General features: G+C 34.4%; 1 protein-coding gene across 6 annotated transcripts in view; it reads left to right on the forward strand.

Annotated features, from left to right (window-relative positions):
- Positions 1 to 24,292, forward strand: part of GRIA2 (glutamate ionotropic receptor AMPA type subunit 2) — an 80,516-nt gene that overhangs the window by 40,117 nt on the left and 16,107 nt on the right. For all 6 annotated transcript variants that reach the window (XR_004306909.1, XM_015860956.1, XM_015860955.1 and 3 more), the window contains exons 5-12: positions 73 to 126; positions 1,270 to 1,431; positions 11,964 to 12,131; positions 12,408 to 12,512; positions 13,209 to 13,319; positions 14,408 to 14,614; positions 15,138 to 15,508; positions 18,799 to 18,997. Coding sequence is in view for 5 of the 6 variants with exons in the window: in XM_015860956.1 (XP_015716442.1) it covers positions 73 to 126; positions 1,270 to 1,431; positions 11,964 to 12,131; positions 12,408 to 12,512; positions 13,209 to 13,319; positions 14,408 to 14,614; positions 15,138 to 15,508; positions 18,799 to 18,997 (1,377 nt within the window). In the remaining variant the exon portion in view is untranslated. The remainder of the gene's footprint in view (positions 1 to 72; positions 127 to 1,269; positions 1,432 to 11,963; positions 12,132 to 12,407; positions 12,513 to 13,208; positions 13,320 to 14,407; positions 14,615 to 15,137; positions 15,509 to 18,798; positions 18,998 to 24,292) is intronic.

Raw genomic sequence — 24,292 nt, forward strand, 5'->3', positions numbered from 1 at the left:
TAGTAATTAAGTATTAGTCTGTCTATCAGCTGAACATTCTCTATTATGGGGGTATTTTTTTTTTTCTTACAGGTTATCACAATTGGTAAACATGTTAAAGGATACCATTATATTATTGCAAATCTGGTAAGCAGTTTTAATATTTAAAATACCTGCACTACTTATTTTACCGTTCATGTTTCAATTAATGTTTAGAAAATAATGAAAAGCTAGATATATGTACACTTGCTAAATATATGTGCATGTTCAGATAGTGTTTGTTTTATTGGCTGAGTCTTTTCAGAGCTTAAATGCTTCCTGTTCAATTCCAGTCAATGGGATTGAAGCTTGCTCAGCAACTCCAGTAATATCTCCTCCTAGCCTTTGATCAAAACACCTTTCCCCTCCCGACAGGAGTATTCTGAAAAGTTTTCCATGTTGCTGTGAAGCAGTAAGGAAAGCTGGAGAATTCAAGGTCTCTTTAAAAGCATAACAATATGTATTTGTATTTATATTTGTTAACTAATCATTTAGAACAAAGCAGTTGGGTACTTCATGTTCAAAAGAAAAGCAAGAAGTCATACAGACTTTTGAAAATCCCCTCTGTTAGTGCTGCATATGTTGTAAGAATATTTTTAGTCTCAAAGGAAATAAGCTTTTTGGAAAGTTGCCTAGTGTATTTCATTACGTTGACTGGTTGCTATTTTAGCCATTGCTTGGCTTGTAACAGTAAGATTTTCAAACCTGTAAGATTTTAAGCATATTGAATCATTATATTTTAAAGCTATTTAGTACCATATTTGCTTTACTGTGTATTGATTTCAAAAAGTGTTCTACCAGAAAATTTATCTGGTAGTTGATTATATTGTCTTTATACTGATTGAAAAAACTAGATATCCCTCATTTAATTTGCATAAACAGACTGTTTTAGTGTAACCCACTTTCATTTTATATATTTAAAAAAACAACCAGCCAGGCTAAAATTTGCTTTCCTATCTGTTACTGACTTCTAAAAATCTAAGTAGTCTCATTCAAATTAACAGTTGTTTTTGTTCTAAGAAAGTTATCATGGCAAAGGTAGCACTTGTTCTATGGAAGTATAAGACTACTAAACAACAAGAGGCAGTGTTGGCTGGCAGCCCAGGATTTTAACTTGGATCCTGTTTGAAGAAAACATTTGGCTTACACATTTGCAATAGATGTCATATGGTAATGCTTTTATATGTATAAGGCTACTGAGAGATCTGCCAGAACTACTGGAATAACAGATGTAATTTTTTCTGTGCCCAGGGATTTACTGATGGAGATTTATCCAAAATTCAGTTTGGAGGAGCTAATGTCTCAGGATTTCAGATAGTTGACTATGATGATCCTTTGGTATCAAAATTTATACAACGTTGGTCAACACTAGAGGAAAAAGAATATCCTGGTGCACACACTAGTACAATAAAGGTATGTCTTGCGTTTGTTTTAACTGTGACAGGATTGGACTAGAAAGACAGGAGAGAAAATGTGACAAAATCGGCTGTGCCAATTTTAATGTTTTCTCTGGGGTACTTTTAACATTCTCTGTAATAGCACTGGTTCAGCAGAGATACTGCGCTGTCAAAAAAGGTTAAAGGCAGCATCAGTTTTTCTTGTATAGCTGTAAATCTTTCCCTGACAACTTGTTAGGAAAATGTTTTGATGTGATATATTAAGTGGCTGCTGACTTCTTTTTGATTTGTCTCTTTCTACTAGTTTTAAAATGTTTTAGAGGCACATATATACATGTGTATATACATGTAGTCATACACGTGTTCTCAGGGAGTACAGATCTAGCACTTCCTGTGCTATCAAAGAAATGATAAGCCAGTTGCTCTGGGAAAGGTGACTAAACCCTACAAAAACTTACAAAATTAAACAGTATGCCGGAGGTACAGAACTGTGGTCTAGTTCCAGGTCTGAGTGATGCAAGTTGTGATGATGTACGAAAAGGTAAAGTTCCTTACCTCAGCCGTCCCTCTGCATAAACTGGGGATAATTGTATCTTCTTGTCTTATGTAGCAGTTACAGAGATCAGTGATTGCTTTCAAAATGTAATACAATCAGATATGTTATTAAAAATGAGTGTATTTAAGTAATTCTTAAGTGTATTACCACAAAAGAAATAAATGGCAAATGTTCTAGGCATAAGTTTTTACAGGCTGAATATGAAGTATTTTCTTTGCTTCTAATAAGGTGAATAAGAACCTTCAGCAAGAAATGGATCATGCTGCAAATTCCTGAAACAGAAATTATTTTAATTGCCCAACCTTAATGCTTACTTAATATATGTACATGTATGTAGTTTGTGGGTTCTTTTTTTAATGTCATATTTTGGAAGTTTTAATTGAAACTATATTTTTTTCTTTGGTTATTTTTGTATTTATATATATATTTATATTTTATTTTTGAGAGAGAGAACAAGTAAATTTTTCATGTACTGTTTGAAAGAAGAAGCTAGAGCCTGTGTCATGCCTTTAGATGAAAATGGCCTCAAGAAATGGCCTCGAGTTGTGCCAGGGTAAGTTTAGGTTGGATATCAGGAAACACTTCTTTACAGAATGGGCTGTTAAGCGCTGGAATAGGCTCCCCAGGGAGGTGGTTAAGTCACCATCCCTGGATGTGTTCAGAAACTGTTTGGATGTGGTGCTCAGAGATGTGATTTGGTGGAGGGTAGTTAGGGTAGTATGGTTAGGTTGTGGTTGGACTCAGTGATCTTGAAGGTCTTTTCCAAACTGAGCAAATCTATGATTCTATGATTCTAGATACATTCTTTTTATATTTGTGCAATATGTGTTGCTGTCATTTAGACAAAAGATAAAGGATGAACTGACTGTAGATGATTAGTAAAATTCTTTTTGTGTGTCTCTGGTTTTCAAAGGATGAAATCTACCTACCTCTGCTAATGCTGCAGAATCTTAGTCAGGAAGTAATCACAGTGAAAGGCATAAGTGAGAAAAAAATAGTTGCAATGGTTTGTTATAACATAAATTTGTAATTTCATCAGAGTTACTACCTTTACATCTTCCTTTTTGGTTCCTTTTGATTTTATTAGAAACTGAAAGTGATAAAGGAGAGTAAATTGGAATATCCTCTTGTTTTGGAGTTTGCTTTTTTATAGATAGGAAAAATAAATGAAAAAAAATATTTTCATAAAGTTCATGTTTCACAGCACATATTAAATTAAAATGCCTGATCTAATTTTTATCTTTGTTTACATGGTATCTGCACAAGGAATATATGAGATTGCACTGCTATTTGGATAAAAATTACATTAAATTATCTCATAATTTATAAGTTCTAGGGGTATTGGGGAGAAGGGAGTAGATGTGTTCTACAATGCTTTGAGAGATTGGTTCTATCAGTTGCCATGTTTCTTAGCATAGGTTTCTATCTTTTGCCCTTGTACACATGTTACTTGTCAGGTTCCCTTCGATTATGTGTAAGGCACAGAGATGTCATATTTCATTGCCATCCTAAGAGACCTAGAGGCAGATGACAATGATGGCCACCACAGAAATAGGGCAAGAAAGGCCCTTGAGCAGTCATCTAGTCCATCCTCCTTGCCTGAAGGCAGGATCAAATATATCTGTGTAATTCCTGATGAATAGTGATTTCACAGCTTTCCCAAATGTTCAGTTTAAGAGCATACAAAGTCTTACCTTTTGCTTTTTTTTTTTTTTTCTAACCTAAGTTAGGCATTGTCTCCAGATCCCTTACTGCTCTCTGCTTCCTATATACGAGTACATTCTTCTTTCTAGCTGTCCTTCTATATTTGAAGATGGCTGCTGTATTTGTCCTTGCTTTCCTTCCTTCTGAACTAAATAATCCCACTTCCTTTGAATTTTCTACCCTCAAATGCTGTTAATCATTTTGTTCTAGAACCTTTCTAGTTGGGACTCATCTTTTTTGAAATGCCAGACTGGGTTCTGCACCTCAGCTGGATTTTACACCTATTCTTGTGGAAGTGTATTCCTCGCCTCTCTTTCTCAAACAAGCCATTCCTTTCTTATTAGTATTCTAGTCACGTGAGTTATCCTGTGCTACTTGGTATGCTATACAGATGTCCTAGTTTTTGAGGTAGATTATCACTCTTTTTGGTCCGTTCCATGATCTCACTGAATAACCTTTATCTCTTTTGATTTTAAGGTAGTAATCCAAACTGCCACTGTTCATAAATGAGCTTGTGCCTCCAATTCCAATGGAGTCTAGAGTTCTAAAGCTGTAACAGCAAAATCTGCATGAAACAGCTTAGTTTATAGAATTTTGTGTTATTGCTACATAATTCAAAGGAGCTTGCATGCCTCTGGCTGGTAACTAGAGAATCATAGAATGGTTTGTAGTGGAAGAAACCTTAAAGAGAGTCAGGGGTAGTGTTAACCTTGATAATGCAAATGTTTCGTTGCAGGCAATAGTGCTGCAAATTTGTTCTGGTTTTCTATGCTGAGAGGAGGACCTGTATCGAATTGCTTTAAAAATACATCTTTCTCATTTATAAAATATTAATTGAAATATATCCTACTTTTAATGCATAGATGACAAAAGACTTGTTACTGTACTGTGCCTGGGATACACAAAGTAAATAAATTCAGAAAGATTCTTGAAACTACTATTTTGCTTGCTGCTTTTTTACAAAAGAATTTCTCATCTTTCAAAAGGAAAGCTGTTACGCTCAAGGTACCTCAAATTAAATTTAGAATAAATCTGTTATAACTGAAGGTATTGTCAGGCTCTGCATGTAGTTCTTTACAGAGCCAGCAATGTGCAAATTTTGAAACATGCCACTGAGCAGCCATGTAGCAAAACAAAAACTCGGAGCTTTAGCGTCAGGGTATGCCTAAGATGTCGTACCCATACACATTCAAATGCTCCAACTTCCTATTTTTATTAATACTTACAGTGGGAGCAGCCTTTGGTATAATTTCAGGTGGAGTTCATACCTTTTGAAGATTAGTGAGACATGCAAAGTACAAAGTCATTCTACCTAGCCGTGATCTTTCATAAGCCAACTTTAAGCTTGGTAAATGCAAGAAGTATTTATTCTCTACTGGCATAAACATCATAGTGCCAGCACACAGAAAAGAATTTGTGGCTGCCCAGCTGAAAAACTAAAGCAGCTCAGACTCATAGAGAACAGCACTGTATTGGAAGATGGCAATGATCCAATGCCCACTGAAGCTATTTTCACTGTCTTAAACTGCGTTGTGCTGGTACGTTATGTTTCAGATGTTCAGAATGTGTTAGATTGTATTTTAAGGTGCATAATCCCTTCCCCACATATAATTGATGTGTAGCTAAGAGCAAAATCATAAGTTATTATTTCTTTTGATTTTTGCCTTTAGTAGTTTCACGTTTTCAGTGTGTTTTTTTTTTTTTTTTTGAACTGCTTATTATGAGATCTATTTTTATCAGAGTTAATGTGATTATAGAATCTAAAATGCCTGTATGTAGTACAAAAGAATGTGCTGTTCATGGCAAAGTTGCAAAAATAGGAAGCTGCTGATCTTAAATTGATAAGTCAGGAAGGACAAGCAGGGAATAATGCAGAGCTTTTGGTTTTAACTCTTAGCATGCTGACATACCTCAAGAAAGGAATACACAGAACATGCAGACAAATATAAAAGCTTGCATAAATAAATAACATTTAGATGACTCAATGATTGTAATGAAGAAGTAGACAGCAAAAACTTTCTTTTTCAATCTGCAAACTCAAGAAGCAGTCTAGATACTACTCAGCAGAAGTTTATGAATTAAAACAGTGCCATCATTTTAAGGAATGCTTATTATGATTGTAGCATGAGAATGGTTTTATAACACCAGGCACTTAATAATTAAGTTGTAAGTTCTTTTGTTGCTTCAGATACATTTTTAATATAGAAATGTGATTGACAATGCCTGAATTCAAGAAATTCAGTGTGGATTATAATAATTTATAATGATTAAAGTAAATATGTTTCAATAATGTAATACTGAATAACTTAATCAGGATCTGAACTGCTTTGCTTGCTTTTTTGTTAGTTTGCTGTTATTTATTTTTTATCTCTGTGAAAATGCAATCTTGCATTTGTGAGGTTATTCTGCCTAAATTTTTCTGTCTTTGTGTTCTGGTTTCCTGATTGCTGGACATAAAAATATGCATCTAGCAGTTAAGTGTTCTAGCAACTTGATTTTACCAGAGTTTTGAATACCAATATTCAATCTTCTCTACTTATAAAAATAATATATGAAGATAGAGGGCGCAGGAAGTTTTATTGTGAAATTGTAAGCTTCATTTTAATAGCTTAAGATTCCTTTGCAGAAGTAGTTGTTCATTCTAGGATTGTGTTTTTTAAAGAGAACTCAAAGAATGAAAGCTGTGGCTTGTTTGAGGTATGACCTGCAGATTCGTCTCAGACCCTTAGAAAGAAATATTGACCCAGATCCTTCAGTCATACAAGCGTAAATGGCTGAACTGTGCCAAAAGGAAAAGTGCTTGCTGGTCTTCTGAGATCTGCAGCTCACTTTTTTTTGGCCAGAGTCTCATTTATGTACTTGGGTAGCTGCGTGTATTATTAGCTAGAATCTAGGGGCGACAGAGGAGCAAACATGAGCTGTTTATTATTCTGTGGAAGTTACTTCTTCTTAGTTAAATCAATGACCTGGTAAGATTGGCACACTTAATTGTTAGTCTTTCCTTTTAATTACTTTGGAGCAAACAAGACAGTCTTTTTTTCCTACAGAAAATAGGCAAATACTTGGGGTATTTGCTGGTTGGGGTATGTCAGACTTGATTACGTAGGTAGGCAGGTTTTGTGCTTTTTTTTCTCTTTAGACTTATTAGTATTCAAATGAGAGGTTCTGGACATTTTTAGAGCCGTGCAATGTGTCGATTCATTTATTTATGGTAAGTGAACTTTTGCAGGGTAAATTGTGGCATCATGTCTCTTTGTCTTTTATAGACTTCCGATTATCATGATTCAGAGCGCATTAAAACCAAGCTCAAAGATTTAGTATGACTTTATGTAGTAGGCTAGTCGGAAATTTAAATCCAATTAATGCAAGGAATTTGAAATTTCAGTTTAGTCTTGTTTCTACAGCAGTATTTTTAAATTTCTAAGATAATTACTAGCATGTATTCCCTTTAATCTGTGTAGGACTTCTGACTGGCTACTAGTAAAAATAACAAAGCTGAAGAGACTGCTGGAAGTTTTGGATTCTAGCTATTGATATGATATTATAAAATGGCTGATTCCAAATATCTAATCTCTAATGAAAAAATTAAAAATAATTTTAATTAATTGCACTAGCCATGAGTTTTTTCTTCTGGAAAGTAATATGAGATACATTTTTATAATCATCTCTGTAGGGTTCATGGATAAAAGCTCAATTCACCAGGGGTATTTGTCATAGATAGTAATGCTTAAATGACTGCTTTTATCAATGAAAGAACAATGGTTGGAGACTGTATTTCTGTAAATATTTTAGTAAATAGCAATTTACATTTAAAAATGTATATCTTCTTCCAGTCACATAAACTTAATGATTTATCACTAACTTTATTATTATTTTTTGAAGTGGAAGAAGTGGCGTGTGCCAGAACATACAAAATGAAAGGGTGTTTCTAGGGCAAATAAATTAAGAAAAAGGACAGCACAGGTTGATAAGCTGCTTTCACGTTGAGAGTGGCAAAAAGAGGTCATTGTTGTAAATGGAAAGTGGACAAAAAGGAGTTACACTAGTATTTGTTCTTAGCTTTTAAATGTATTCTTCTGTAGATTAAGAAGGTGATTGTGTACTGTTGCATCCAGACTTCCTCTTATAGAATATCTTTAAATGCACACAGACCTAAATAGCTCTTCAGTTAAAGATGCTTCTGAACTCTCAGATTCATTCTTAGGAAAACAACATAGCTTCATTATTGATCTTATTTAAAGCCTCTTACATCTGCATATTAGTTTAGTTTGCAACAGCCAGTTCAAATTTTCCCATTTATTGTATTCATACTTCAGCATTCGTAATAGGTCTTATTTTATAAATCTTTTACATGGGCAGATAATAAATAGGGCAATGGAATGGTTTTGAACTAACTAAAAGAGAAGGAGGTTCAGATTAGATATTGTGAGGAATTTATTTCTTTTCTCAGGGGATAATGAGGCACTGAAATTGCGCAGTGAAGCTGTGGACATCCCATCCCTAGAGATGTTCAAGGCAAGGCCAGATGTGGCCCTGGGCAGCCTTGCCCATGGCAGGGGATTGGGACTGAGTGGCCACTAAGGTCCTTTCCTACCAAAACCAGTCTGTGACTCTCTGATTACATTTGAAGGGAAAAAAAAAAAAAAAAAAAAGCATAAAACTGTTTTATGGAATCATATGTTTGTATGTTTGTGTTCTTTGTTGTTTAAAGGTAATTATTAGTAGTAGTTGCATTGTTCTTTTGCAGCTCTTTAAGGTTGGAAGTAAAATTACACAAACAGATAAGATTTTGCAATTACTTTGTCCGGATGGATAGTTTCCACAATCAGTGAGTTGAATTAGAAGTAATGTTTTTCATAAATGAATTCTGCAGGTTCAAATTCAAATAATTGTTTTTATTATTTCTGTCAAGCACCATGGACTCAAAAGCAAGTAATTGGTGTTAATTTATTTTTTTTTTTCCCTGCAAGATCCATGTGCTTATTAAAGGAAGAAGGGAAGAAGATGTCTGTGACAACTTGATGTGTTCATATTAGCCTCTGTACTTCACTGAAGTATTGCAGATGAGGTGATAAAATGTTTAGCAATTCAATGGAAAAAAAAAAATTGCTGGTACGGAGCAGTAAGCCAGCCATTTGTATACCCACAAGATATAGACACACACTTTTGTGTCTTTATCATATATGCTGCTTTGATCTCTATTTTGTTTATGCTTGGGTAGGCTAAAATTGTTTAAATATAAGGAAAAATACTGAACATCTGCTTCTCTCCACTTACACTTGCAACAATGAGTGCTTCCTTATTCCTCTTTGAATCTTAGCCCCAGCCAAGGAAAATACTCATATCTGCTTTCTTATCTTATTTTTCTTGACCTCTGTTGGTGATGTAAAGGGTCCTTCCACCTTTTCCAGTACCAGTGCTGCCATACATGGTGAAGAGCCCTCTTCTATTCCTGTTTTAGTCTGAATTCAGCCTTCCCAAACACTGTTCTGGCTGTATAAGCTATTCTAGCTGAGGTCTCCCTGGTGTCTTGTGTACTGTTGTCTTTGGCTCAGTCTCTGCCCCAGATATCCTGTTACTTGTTTCTTTTTCACTGTTCTATTACTTTTGGACTGAACTACTAGTTTGAAGCCCCATGGGTGATTTTCATTTGTTTTACTGTGTGTACAGTGTAGACGCGTGTATATAAGCTGTTTACCCTGGGCTCCTCTAATAGTCACAGAAATCACTACAAAAGGAAGTAGTGAAATCTGTAAGCAAGAGTTGTAATGCAGTCCATATTTCAGAGAAAATAACAGCAAAGCCTTGGGCAATTCAGAGCATTCAAGTTTGTATTGTCACCTTATCATCATAGCTCCAGAATTATGATAATGCAGGGAATCTTCTTGCTTATTCTTTGCAATGCTTTAATAGATACAGGCAATTCTGCAGGTACTGTGTAATAATATCAATAGTATATTCTATTAAATTTGACCCATTTTATCTTTTAAAATTTGAAGTAATTGAAATGAAATTACTTCACTGAAATGAAGTTTTATAGCACTGTAAAAGTAGTAGTCTGTGAGGGCCTATTCCTCTTTTAAAGAATAATATTCCAAGTAGTGCTCCCTTTGATTTTAATATTGCAGATTTAAACCTCAATGAGTCTCTCATAAAATGAAGTGAATCAAGACGGTGCTAGTGCATCTTTGAACTCATGACAATTGTCTTTATGTATACAGTCATACAAACACACTCATCTATTTGCATGAGCAGGTTATCTGTATGTTACTACCCATTTATGGTCATGAGGCCTCTTTGTTTCAGTTTGGCAGTGTTCAAACCTACCCACACCTTAATGAATAAAAATAACAATCTCCATGAAGGTTATTAGGAGCTGAAAGTATATGCAAATTACTCAGCAAGAAATTATGCATGGGATATTTGCTTTCATGGCATCCCCTACAGCATGAACATTTAAAGTGTGTGTAAAATACATTGAGATTCCTAGATTTAACGTGATTCAACCTAAATTAGCACATGTGAATTTCATATGTGGTGACATGGCTGTACATAGAAATGGATGTGAATCAATAGGCTGAGCCCTGCACAAACTGAATATATGACTGAGATGTGGATGTTCAGGCCAATAATTATATAACACTAGGATTATATTCTTGAGATAAAGTATTTAAAAAATCTCAGTGATTAATTGAAACATAACTGAATTGGCACTGCATCTTCTCAAATTTAAGGCTTTTTTTCTTTTGCTACTCAACGTGTTAGTGTTTTATGACAGTGCCATATGCAAAGCTTTTCTCAAAGTGCTACAGTGTAGAACTTGTTTCTCTAATGCAAATAGCTACTCTCGAAGCAGGATTACTAGCCAGTTCTAAAAATGTTTCAGTATCTTTTCTTCTCTCTGTTACCTTCTCATCTATATATCCGTGCATTCTTTTAATCACTGCAATTCCAGTAGTAGAAAGCAACGTCAACTCCAGTTGACATATTTACTTTATTTTTCTGTTGTTCTGATCCTTTAAAATATTTTCATATGAGTCGCTGTGAGAAACTTCTTGAGAATGTTCACATTAATCATCCAGTAAGTTTATACATCTGAAAAACAGTTCCACCTTTCTTTTCTTCCTCTCCAAGGTCTATTGGTTGCATACAAAAATGACCTCAATTCAGAGGACTGCTTTGGTTAGTATTACAACAGCCTTCTGCATGACTTGAGCTAGCTAATTAAAATTCTCATTAAAGTCTGAACCATTGAAGCAAAGAGGCAATATATCATTTCTCACTGCTTTACAGTTTATATATTTTCAGTATCTAATAGCCTTCATAGGGATCATTGCATTCATTCATAAGGCTGTAAGTGGTTATATTCTGTCCCATATTTCCAAATATGGGTCTTAAATTTGGAATAATTTTAATGTTCTGTGGTGTTCTGGACTCATAAAATCCATTTACTTAAGTCCTCTATGTGTATACACATGTGATTTTTGTTCAGTTAGTTATGATGCAGAATTTTCCAGTAACTGAAGATAACTACTTTTGACTGTTGTATAGCCCCAGCTTCTGATGCATATGGTTGTGAGATTCTTCTGGAAATACCTTATTAGTTGTAAGGTATAAAGCTCCTTATATCTGTCAGATTAGGAACATGGGACTCTTCCTTGCCTATCATTCTTTGATAAATGTCATGTCTTCCTCCAGACACCAAGGCCTATAATATATATTTTTTTCGGAGTGTAGCCTAGATATTGCCTACTAGCCAACAGCTTTTCTCCTGAGCCTTTGTTTGTAACAATAATTTAAACACATGTATATACCAGTATGCATTGTTTGTTTTTTTGGGTCTGTATGTGGGATGACATGTATCCTGAGTTCTATGTATAATTGCAACTCCATGAAGAGTGTAACAAAAGTAAAAAAAAATAATTCTTGTTTCTAAAGCCGTACTCGGGTTAAGTAGTAGATCATCTGCTCATCTCTATGAACTTCAGCCATATCTGGACACCAAAGTGTTACACAGTTCTGGTGAGAAATGAATGGAATTCACACCATGAAAACAGCTGTAAATTTTCAGTCCAGGCTTATCAGCATTATCTCTCCAACACTTTAGTGGAGAGCACTGTTTGTTTATCAGAGCAGGTGTCCCTCAGATGGTAGCGATCTCAGAACAAAAGGATGTTGTACTGTCATCTTTATTTTTAATGTATTTCTGTGTCAAATGGATGGAGAGTACAAGAAGTTATACTGAAATTGAAGCTGTTTTTTAATGAAATATTTTCACTCCTTTTCAGTATACATCTGCTCTGACCTATGATGCTGTGCAAGTGATGACAGAAGCTTTCCGTAATTTGCGTAAACAGAGGATTGAGATCTCCAGAAGAGGAAATGCTGGAGATTGTCTTGCAAATCCAGCTGTACCTTGGGGTCATGGTGTAGAAATAGAAAGGGCGTTGAAACAGGTAGCTTGCCTAGAATGAATGCTGGGATTAGTGCATGTGTCTTCTATAAATGCTTGAAAAAAACTTTCCAGTCTTCTAATCTGCCTGGATCTTTCTGAGAATAATGAGAAAATTAACTCCACATCAGGAATGTGTTCCTTTACTAAGTTATGTTGGATGCAGAAAGTGTCTAAACTGAATGTTTTTGAATCAATAATTATTTGTGGAAACAAAATTCATTTTTCTACAAAGGAACATAGTTTAATTCTGTTACCACTTTCATCTTCGTCTATATAGGTTCAGGTGGAAGGTCTAACAGGGAATATAAAGTTTGATCAGAATGGAAAGAGAATCAATTTTACTATAAACGTCATGGAACTCAAAAGTACTGGCCCTCGGAAGGTAATTTGAATTGTCTTATGGTGTCTCTAAAGGTTTTTTCACACTAAGCAAGGGGTTAAGGTAGGTAATGAAATATTACAAATGAATTAAAGCATGACTTATGGTAATATTTATTCAGAGATATATTCTATGTTGGTCTTGCAGAGCAGAGTAAAAGCACCTATTACTTCTTTCTAACAAATAGAGTTTTTATTTCTGGTAAGTACTACATGACAGTATTTTCCTTTCAGTTTTGTGGATTAAACTCTTTACTTTCTGGTCTGAAATACTGAATGTGAGCCAGTAATCAGGAAGAAATACTGAATGACAACTACAGAATGCTGCTTTTCAGTAATGTTTCCTTAAATGTGATTATGCTGTAATTTGAAATCTTTTGGGAGAAGCCATTTTGTCATGTCTTCCTAATCTGAAGTATTTAATAATAATTCAGTCTCAAAGTTGATGGCGTTGCTGCTAAGATTTCTTAATATATGAATGGTAATTATACACTAGCTAGAATAATGTGAACAAATGTCATTAGTTCATTCTTGTTAATATTTGCTATAGTAACTATAAATAGAAATATTTACACTGATAAATCCATAGCTAAAATAGTTCTCTGTGAGCATAAACCATGGGCATAGTAATAATATACTTTAACTTTTCTGTGAAAGTTCATGTTCATTAGTATCTGTGCATCCTATAAACTCTCTTTAGATCGGATATTGGAGTGAAGTGGACAAAATGGTTGTGAATCCACTTGATGGCCCTCTTGGAAATGAATCTTCAGGACTAGAGAATAAGACTATTATTGTCACCACTATTTTGGTAATTAACCTCATATTTTGTCAGAAGATAGTGTTATTCTACAGTGATTTATTTCTCTTGTTAATATTAGCTTATTTCCTGTTTATTTTTTGAGGTTGTGATATGTTACTATTAGTGATACATGAATAAAATCTGGAAATAAAGGAAATGCAGTTTGGTATGCTGTTTTCTTCTGGGGAAGACAGATTATCATTGACTTGAAAATGAACAACCTAGAAGGTTATTTCTTTTAGGCTAGAACCAGAAATCAATGAAATACCTGCTTCTGAAAAGAGCACTTTAAATGATGTAGCCACAGTAGTAATTGTTAATTGATTGCTTATTAGGGAATGGATTTTGCCAGACAGGAAGGAGACTCATTTTTGCACTTCAGAATCTTAGCTAGTGTGGGCTGGTGAAGTATAAGATAAAACATCAAAAATTATATTGTAGTTGTTTAGAAAATAATGTTATATACTGTTGCATCAACATTTTGTGTATTAATTGCAAAGTTTCTTTATCAATTTGGTTAAGTCACAGGCTAATGTAGTAATGCCAGTGGATGCAAGATAACAGTTGAGCAAAGAGGAGTTGTATTCCTTTTAATGTAATGTATAAACCAGCCCTAGTTTTGCTGATGATAGAACTGCTACATATTTATAGATATATATTTTTGTGCATAAAAACTCAATATTAAGTTCTAGCCTGTAGAGCCAGAAGTGTGTTTCAAGGAAGGAATATAGCTGTGAAATAGAGTATAATTTTATTTTATTAAGACAGCAACAAAAGCAACTAAATACCTTTGCCTTCTTCTATCCAAACTGTAAGAGGGAAAGAAACAGATTTTGGAATTTATTCTCTCTTCTCTGAATGCGTAACTCCTGTTAACATTCATGATCATTATTAACATACTGCTGGGATCTCTATACCTGTAAGTATTGTTATTTGTATATGGCTATGAAGAATGTAGCATTTACAGCTGACATAATGGTACCTGAATCACGCATGCTATGATTGTCTTCTCTTTTTTTGCTTGTAAAAAGAAAATGCACTGATCTAGGAAATGCACAACTGCTGCATTGTAGCTAAAGCAAGGTCTTTCTGTGCAGGAGTCCCCATATGTTATGATGAAGAAAAATCATGAAATGCTTGAAGGAAATGATCGATATGAGGGCTATTGCGTGGACCTAGCTACAGAAATTGCTAAGCACTGTGGATTCAAATATAAGCTCACAATTGTTGGAGATGGCAAGTATGGAGCCAGGGATCCAGAGACAAAAATCTGGAATGGGATGGTGGGAGAACTTGTTTATGGGGTAAGAACATCTTTCACAATAAAACAATTTTAAATGACTGATGGGATTTGTGGGATTTGGTTTAGTTTTCTCCCTGAAGTAGAGGAAAATTATTTAATTCCTCTGATAGAGAATTAATAACTTGTCTTAGAACTAAAAAAAAACCAAAAAAAGAAAGAAGAAAAAAAAAAAAAAGGCACAAAATTGGATTTTAAATGTAAATGAAGTTGGGAGGGAAGCAAGTACATGTTTCACCTTTCTTACCAGGCAAAAGGCTTTGCTTACACTTTTAAATGCCATATACTTTTAAAAGGGCATATGTAAATTGGGAAGCTTGGAATATGTCAAGCATATGGTTGTATGTATTTCAGTAAGAAGAGTTTCAACTAAAAGTTTCTGAAATTTTCTATATGTGAAGAATGTTAGCCATGTCTGCTATCCTGTTTTACATTTATGAAATGCAATGGAAACTAAACTATAATCATTGTATTGGCTATTGTTTTCTTTCTTTTTTTTCCTTCTTTTTTCTTTTTTTCCTTTACAGAAAGCTGATATTGCAATTGCTCCATTAACTATAACATTGGTGAGAGAAGAGGTGATTGACTTCTCAAAGCCCTTTATGAGCTTGGGGATATCAATAATGATCAAAAAACCTCAGAAGTCCAAACCAGGAGTGTTTTCATTTCTTGATCCATTAGCATATGAAATCTGGATGTGCATCGTTTTTGCCTACATTGGGGTCAGTGTAGTTTTATTCCTGGTCAGCAGATTTAGTCCGTACGAGTGGCACACAGAGGAGTTTGAAGATGGAAGAGAAACGCAGACTAATGAATCAACTAATGAGTTTGGGATATTTAATAGTCTCTGGTTTTCCCTGGGTGCCTTTATGCAGCAAGGATGCGATATTTCGCCAAGGTTGGTTACTCGCCTATTTCAACTTTGTGCATTTTTGGTCTCAGCCAGTGGAGGTTCATGGTGCATATATTTTCACTTGAAAGAAATGCATTATTGTGTTTCTTTTTCCTTACCAAAAATCAAAGTAGTCCTTGAAATAAAGGCAGTTTTCTTACACTAGGTAATGATCAATACGGTTTAATGTCACTTGTATGCCAAGTGAAGTTATATATACCATGGAGAGACTAAAATGCATAAGGTTCAAATCATTCCATGCCTTCTTGGAGGGGTACCGTGTTTTTGCTGCATATTCTCATTTTACAGTTGACAGTGCATTTGGTTCACAACAACTGTAATGGGAAAGAAGGTAAAATACTGGACATAAACCACACAGGCAACATTTACCCCTAAAACTCACTACATATCACAACAGTTATTAACTGTTTTCCCATAGGAGATCTTTGAACTGAAATCAAAATCACATGATCGCTCTAGTTTATTATGAATAGTTGCAAAACATTGCTGCTTTTCTGTGGCCTAGTTTTGTGAAAGTCACAAAGGAAATTGCTAAAATGAATTTGAAGGTCTAGTTTATAAATGCTTAATTCCTCATGGATTTTCACCTGCTCTATTAGGAACAACAGTGAAGCACTTAACATAATTCCTTTGCAGCTCGTTAAATATTCTGTTTCCCTTGTGCGTAAGTTATTCTAGCCTTGATTCAGCAGTGATGAGTAGGTAGATAAATACTACTTGCTGCTTGAAGGAGCTGTAGTGAGAAGCGAAGTAGGGCAACTGGGTTTTAGGAAATTAAATCAGATCTTCCTAACTATAGCAAGCAAGTTAACTTTCTTCTGAATGTCCTAAATTAAGATGGAATAGGTCAAATTTTACGGAGTCTAGTGATTGTTTTGCAATTAAAATCACCCAAAAGAAGCATTTTTTATATCCCAAAAGACAACAGCAGATTTTCAAGTTCTGCAGAAATAGGGAAGCACTTTCTGTGTGAGATATTTAGCAATTTTGTTTAACTTACTTAGAAAAGTATAGCAGCCTTTGTGATGAAAGATGTCATCGATTTTTCATGCAGTATGGTGAGAATTTTGTGCAAGAGATGAGACAGTGAAGAGAGAACAACTTCAGGTCATGAGAAGCTGTCTTAATTTCAGTCCTTTGGGGTTTTATATTGATTATATACTTTACAAGTTTATTTGTCTGCCAAGTTCCCTATTAACTATAAAATCATTGTTACTGAATCATGACCATAATAGAATGACTTTTTTTTTCCAGTGTTACTGGCTATTAAAGCATAACAGTTGTTGTGCAAAGTTTGATAACATTGTAATGATGAAAGAATATAGTGAGTGGCCACCATACAGGTACATGAATCTGAAATGATTTAGGAGATTGACATGGCAGACTTAGTGCCACTGAAGTGTTCAAGAACACCTTATTTCAGTACAGACATGTTCTGAGAAAGGTATTTAGTTTGTATATTATATCTGTTTATTGTAAAAATATAAAAGGGCTGCACACACTTCAATAATTTTTGTTCTTACATTAAGACTAAATGTTACTGCTCTGACATATGAGGTGGTTACACACACATGAGTTCAGACTACCGTATAATTATTAAATTTAGAATCCTTTAAAAATACACACTTAAAAATGAAAGATTTATTTAACTGGAACAGACAGATAGGCAAATTTTGAATACAAATGACCACCCCAAAAATTTTACTTACAAAAATGAAATGTGGGAGCATAATTTCTGGAGTGATCTTATTCTTCTTTTACAAGGTTAGTAACTGTTCTTTGCTGACAGATCCTGGCTTTTGAATTTGATGAATTATCCTTTACAGTAGATGTTATCACTACAGTACAAGATAGGATAAAACTAACAGTAAATACACAATCACAGATTTTTACCTTGCAAATATACATTTATCATGTAACTTAATCTTTCAGTTGTAGATTCATGTTTTCATGTTGCATCTATGTTAGAAGTGACAGAAAACGTGCTCACAGAATACATTTCAATTTGGAAGGAGCATTTTTTTCTATGGTCTTTTTTAATAACATTTACTGGACCATATCTAACTTGGTTTTCATGTTTTGGACTATACCAGTGAGTCTATGGTTGGAGAAGATAATCTTTGAGGTCTTTTCCAGCCTTAATGATTCTATAATGTTCCGTGTCACAGTTATCATAGAAATCTTTTCCAGTAACTGTTAGTAAAACTTATTTGTCCAGAATGGTTTCAATTTATTTTTCTTCCCAGTTTAATAAATCAGCTTTACATGACTGCTGGGTTTAAAATTAAATAATACTTTTGAAAAGTATATGTTGAAAGATGAGTAAGCCTATATAGAGAGAGGTAGATAGATTCTGTTAGAATTAATTTGACATCTCATTCATGATTCTACAGGCCAGGTGAATGATTTGTGATTTGTTTACTTAATAGATAGAGGAGACACATCAAGACATACCTAACCTACTGCAGTGCCTAGTACTAGGCTTTCAACTACATGCACATTTCTGCCATATAACTAAGTACATCTCCAAAGATTCTGTACTCCTTCCTTCCTTTAATGTCTTGTTTGGAAACTAAGTAGTAAGTAATTTCAAACTTTAAAAGATTGTTAAAAAATAAGTTTGACAATGGTGGCAGTGTCAATAATTCAACTCTTTAGTACTGAAAGCTACTGAATTCCTCTAGTTGTGTTCACTATACTGTTCTGTATATTTTCTTGAGTTCTCTTTTCTTCTTTCTTCTTGAGCAGGAGATGCAAAACAAAGATCCATAAGAGCCAACCTGCTGCAGTTAGAAACACCAGTTTATCATTGTTTAAAAAAATACACTTTTTTCACTGTTTTTTTCTGTATTATCGGTTTGCTTGTGTCATGTCTAGTCCTCAGCTTGTTAAATGTTTGTATCTTTCAAAAGTTGTGTACACTTGTTGGTTTATGGATATTCCCTGTGCCAGTTTTTATTGCAAATAATGCTATTTGTTTCTTAGTATAGGTAGTCTGTAACAGCATAAGCTGCTACGCTGTTTTGTGAAGATCAGTCTTTATCTGAATGTCTCACAAAAACAAGCAGTCTAAAGAGACTTAATTTTTAAGTGCATACTGATTTATCTGAAAGCTCTGTTTTACTGGTTTTGTTTGATTCTTTTTGTGTCACACAAATTCACAATAACTTGAAATGCCTCCCAGTATAATGCATCATTTGCATAAAACTGATAGCATGTTTTCATTTTTAGGACTTTCATTTCACTTTACAAATCCATTTCATACTTGTTATTAGATCCCTGTCTGGGCGCATTGTTGGAGGTGTGTGGTGGTTCTTTACCCTCATCATAATCTCATCCTACACGGCTAACTTAGCTGCCTTCCTGACGGTTGAGAGGATGGTATCTCCCATTGAAAGTGCAGAGGATCTTTCCAAGCAAACTGAGATTGCGTATGGGACATTAGATTCTGGCTCCACTAAAGAGTTTTTTAGGGTAAGAATTTCTACTTTTTAGTTTTTTGTTTTGTTGTAAATAGGTCTTCACTCATGTAAATGTTTTCTCCCTAGGCGTTATTAAAAGATTGCTATAAAAATGTGATATGTACAGTTTAACTTGAAGATACAAATGTTTTAGTTTATTAATTATCAGAACATTTTATTATCTGTATATAAACCCAGGGGCAGGGTGAAAGTAACTGCAAGGAATTACCTAAAAATATTCCACTGTAAAGAAAAAAAACAAGACGTGATCATCAAATGGAGTTGATGTTTCTATAGGCCCTAAGACAGTAGCTAACAATTTTAAATAAGACTAATAGTAGTGCTATATTTTAGGTAGTCCTGCAGTGAATAGAAATGTGAGAAGGTGCAAAGTCGTGATTTATTAAATATTTTCTATATTTCAGGCTTGCACAGGGGAAGTGGAATACAGCCCTGTTTGCTATTGTTGGAAATGTGTTCCTGGTTTTGAAAACAGCTGTTATTTGTATTTGCATTACAGTAATGCTTTCTGTCAGCCTTCTACCTCAGTGTGTTTCAGTTTTACAAAAGTGTAAGACTTAGTAACTTCTGCTTCTGATTGCAATCTGCTGATCTAAACCCAAACTGAGATCAGATCAGATGTGTAAGCTAGTAAAAGAAAGATCATTCAGTGCTAAGAGTATTAGAAGTGTTTAGAAGGATACAAATGTATTTCTGTTTCTGAGAGTGTAAAGCTTACAATTGTAGCTATTCAAATTCTTTTGAATGATTTCTCCATGTGATGCTGTCTATGGTGGTCTCTTCTAAGAATTAGAAGGTTTGAATCCATATACACTTTCCCAAGTACTCTTTTACACAACTTTTCCTGGTGATTTAGCATCAAAAACTTAGCATTAAAAACTTTTATAAAAATCAAATGTGGGCTTTGTGAGGGCATGTTCTTCGTGTTTTGTTAAGAAAGCTTTGAATCTGTAAAAGGTTAGTGTGGTCTCTGGAAATTTCAGCAATTTCTATAAGAAACAAGTTGATGCATTTCATGTGCCGCAGCTGCTAAGTCCGATGATTCTATCTACTTTATGCTCCAAATCACTTCAGCTTGCCTAGTTATTTTTCAATAAATCGTAATTGTCAGAATTCCTTTCTAAAACCTGAAACTCATGTTTCAGGAATGGAACTGTGTGAAAATCAGCCTCTAGCACTAAGGAGACTAAAATTTCACCTGGTATCTTTGTAAATGAATTGGAGTGGGTGTGTGATTTTATTTTATTTTATTTTATTTTATTTTATTTTATTTTATTTTATTTTATTTTATTTTATTTTATTTTATTTTATTTTATTTTATTTTTTTTATGACTTGACTTTAGAAGTAGATTTTTTGATCAGCTGGAAACTAGTTAAGTATTTTTCTAGCAGAAAGCTAAAGGAGGGTATTTTTCTCTTCTACTGTCATGAATTAAAAAAAAATAAAAATATTTGCTTGCTTGCTATTTCTTCCCACAGTTAGTCTGCTTTCTCTTCAAGAAGTAATATTATTTTCCAGTATGCTTTCTATTGATGGATTGCAACCTGTACCTAAATATTCGCTAGTTTGAGCCCTCATTTCTCAGCACAAAAAGTAGGAGTTATTGTATACTGGTGCGGAGAACAGTAAACAGAATTTGTCTTAATGCTAAAGCATGTTTTGTGATAATCATAGAACAATCTCGTTTGGAAAGGACCCAAAAGTATAATCAAGTCCAGCTCCTGGCTTCAAACAGGACCATCCCAAAATTAGACCATATGTCTGAGAGCAGGACAGCACCTCTTTTCACTTTCATAACAATCTGATGCAGCGTGGATATATGCCTGGTAGCAGGTGGGTGAAATAAATGAATAGTAAAGGATGCCAAAAATGAGAGAGGAAAAGTTGTTACTGGATTACAGTAGCCAGCTATCTGCTGAGGTGTGTAAGGTAAAATTTATCAGTCACTAAAACAACAGAAGTAGTTGCTGACTTCAAATACTTTATCTGAGATTTTTATTTTTATTTTTTTAAATATGTGATGAGAATCAGAGGTCTGCCTGATGATAGAAGTGCTAATTTGATCAGACTTATACCATCAAGACTGAGATTGAAATGGTAATAACTTTTGTAATCTTGCTTCTAAATTCACTTTTGAAAAACCTTACTTCTTTTGCTTATTTCTTTGCATGCATTTTCCCACAGCTTCTTTTAAAATACACAGACATCCTTCTGTCAAATGGTATCTTTCTGCCTATCACAAAAGTGAAATAGATAAACTATAAATCAGCTCATGCTTTTAAACCTGGAGCACTTCAGGTCAAGAGTAATTTTTCCACAGTATTGCAACAGCTAAGAAATGAATATGCCACTGCTAGATCTGAAAGAATTATTTATTCAACTATTTACTTCAAGAAATTCATTGTCTTTCTTCAGTTTTCCTTTTTCATCCTGGAATATCCACGGAATGCTTACAGTATCTCTGAATGTGTTTGTTGTTCTAGCTCTCAGAGTTTCATTGGCAAGCATTTTTATTTTCTGAATGAATCACCAGTGCTAGATGAATCCAAACAATATTCAGTCTCCTTTGAAGTACACTGAATATATTGTTCTTCCCCATTCTTCCATCATGACTATTACTTACAGAGGATAGTACATACCTAACTTTGCTTTTGTGGTAGTTATTCTTCTGGACAGTGCTATTTTTCTGTTCTTCTCTGTGAAGAAATTATGTCTAAGGAATAAAAGACTTAATTTTTGTTACCTGGTGATTTTTAGATGGAACGAGTCACTATTGGGATGTATTTGTTTTTTTGGCATTTTCCAGACAGAAATTCTCAGCAATAAGATGAATGGTGAAAGTTAAATGAAAAATTATACTCTGAATTAAAATTTTTGTTCATCTTCTGTTAGTGTTTAAAGAACATGAACTTGTAGAGATGTTGTGTTAGCCTGGGCAAGCTAGGAATGTCACATTAGCTTGTTAACTGTTTTGTTTCAGGATACTAGTTCTTGAGTCATCTGCTCAAGTAGTGTTGGCTGGCACTAAAACATAACTGAGAATAAACCAGGAACTGTAGTCCAGTGTTCCTGCTGCTTCTTTAAGAGAGTAAGCAGAAATGTGGTACATTTTGCATAGATGCAGATGATTTTAACGGTATTAAAAAGAAATGCAGTCAAAGGCTGCTGGAAAATATTATTGCGTAACAATAATGTTACAGATACACAAATTTTCTTCAGTGGCAGACCAGTTACATCTCTTGATGTGGAATAATTTTCTTCAGGATATCTCAAAGTTGCTACTAACAGGACTGCAAGTACAATACAGGTTTTCAGAGTTCTTTTACTGAATTGGGATGTTTGTCAGTTCTGTTGTTCACTAATGGTTCTCTAGTACAGATATTGCTTTTAGAGTTTCTAGCACAACTGAAAGCCTAAATACTTCTCTTCTGGGTTTACAGCCTGAAGTAATGGGTAAAGAAACTCTGTGTGGCTGTGCTTTTCCAGAAAAGCATTGTTTTTCTCAAATTAGAGATGGACTGTAACAGTGGCAATGTGATCAGGACTGCAAGCGTAGATTGAAAGATGCAAAGATCATTTCAGTTATTTTGTACAAGCACGTCATGCTTACAGTTGTCGGATAGTAGATGCTACTTGGTGGAGAGCTAAATGGTGGGACGACAGAATTTCATCTCTCTGGTAGGTACTGTCGACACTATCTACAGTCACATGGTACTCTGCATCTGCTAAGAATATAGCTGATATTAATGGTATTAGCCAAGACGTGATCAGCATTTGAGGGGGAGGAGTCATCACTAACCCAAGAAGATAGACTACTGCTCCCCTAGCACTGCAGAAATTAATTTTAAAGAATTGTGTAAATGAGTTAATTTCCTGCATTTGCTGTGCTAACTGTCCTGAGCTACAATAATGGAAGAAAGATACAAAGTATAGTGTAAGTATGCAAGCTTAATATTCAGCAGCACATTTCTATTATTTTCATTTGCTTAGATACTTACGGAAAATGGGCATGAAAGTGATGCAAACAGACACAAATCTAATTCCTTTTAAATTTCAATCTTTTTTTTTTTTTTTTTCTGTTTGCCCAGCACTGTTCATCAAAAATATGTACAAATGTGGTTGACAAATGAAATCAGTTGTTCTACCTTCTTTTCACTTTAAAAGATGAATTGCAACTTGCTCTGTAAGGTCAGAAGACATCTCAAAAATAAAAAGTGACATGCAGAGCAATAACGAGATTAATTTATATTCTCTATGTCTGCATTGGTTTTTGTTTTAAAACTTTTCGTACGTGCTTATGTTTGAATGAACAGTGTGACAAGGACAGGTGAGTCTGTTTAATTCTATTTTGGTGACCTTCAAGAATAGATCCTCTGCCAAAGCAGAATCAAGGAGAGTTGCTCCACAGGGAAAGTATTCTTTAGCTTTCACTAAGCAGAGTAATCAGGAGTCAAGAGTCCCTCAATGAAAAGTTAGGCATGGAAAAAGCTGGAAGTATAATAATTTGTTCCTCGTAGTAAGACAGCAGCAAACATTGGAAGAGCTGAAAGACCCCCTGAGTCATGTCTCCTGAAAAAGGAAATTTGGCTAAAGATTACTATTCTCTTTTGTTCCACGAGGATCTTCACCACAGTCCAGATTTATTTGCGTCTAGATTTATAAATATTTAGAAATATTTCTTTACTTAAAATGTGTAAATTGGTGATTGAAACGTTACACAAAAAGAGAAAAAGCATACAGCAAACAATCTGTGAGTCTCAGTCTGTCTTTGCACTCAAGATGTTTTTCAAGCTTCTAAAAAAATACTAGGAAATCTCTAAAATCAGATAGAAGAAACACTGATTTAAAAAAAAAAAAAAAAAGAAAGAAGAAATGAAAATGTTAAATGGGAGGACTTCAGCTCTTGTTGCTTGTTTGTTTGAGATGCGGAAGAATTACACAGAACACATGCTTCAGAGCTAAATTTTTGAGAAAGAAGCATTCAGGAATGATGGAGATTAAAGACTTTCAGTTATGGAATGGTATAACTGTTATCGTGAACCGTGCTCTGCAGTTTAAGCAGTGGAGGCTATAGGACTGATGTTTCACATATCCCCAAAGGAGATACAGTTAGAACATGTTGGTTTGACCTTTTATTGACAGAAGTTTTGACAGAAGAAAGAGGTACTGAGGTAAGACTGCCGTTCATATCCAATAGCATAAAAGTGAAGACACGGTTATACTTTTTTTCTGGTCTAGAGAATTCGACTGATTCATTTTCAGTTATGTTTTCTTGGTTTTCAGAGT

This window comes from Coturnix japonica, chromosome 4, assembly GCF_001577835.2.
Source record: "Coturnix japonica isolate 7356 chromosome 4, Coturnix japonica 2.1, whole genome shotgun sequence".
Lineage (NCBI taxonomy): Eukaryota > Metazoa > Chordata > Aves > Galliformes > Phasianidae > Coturnix > Coturnix japonica.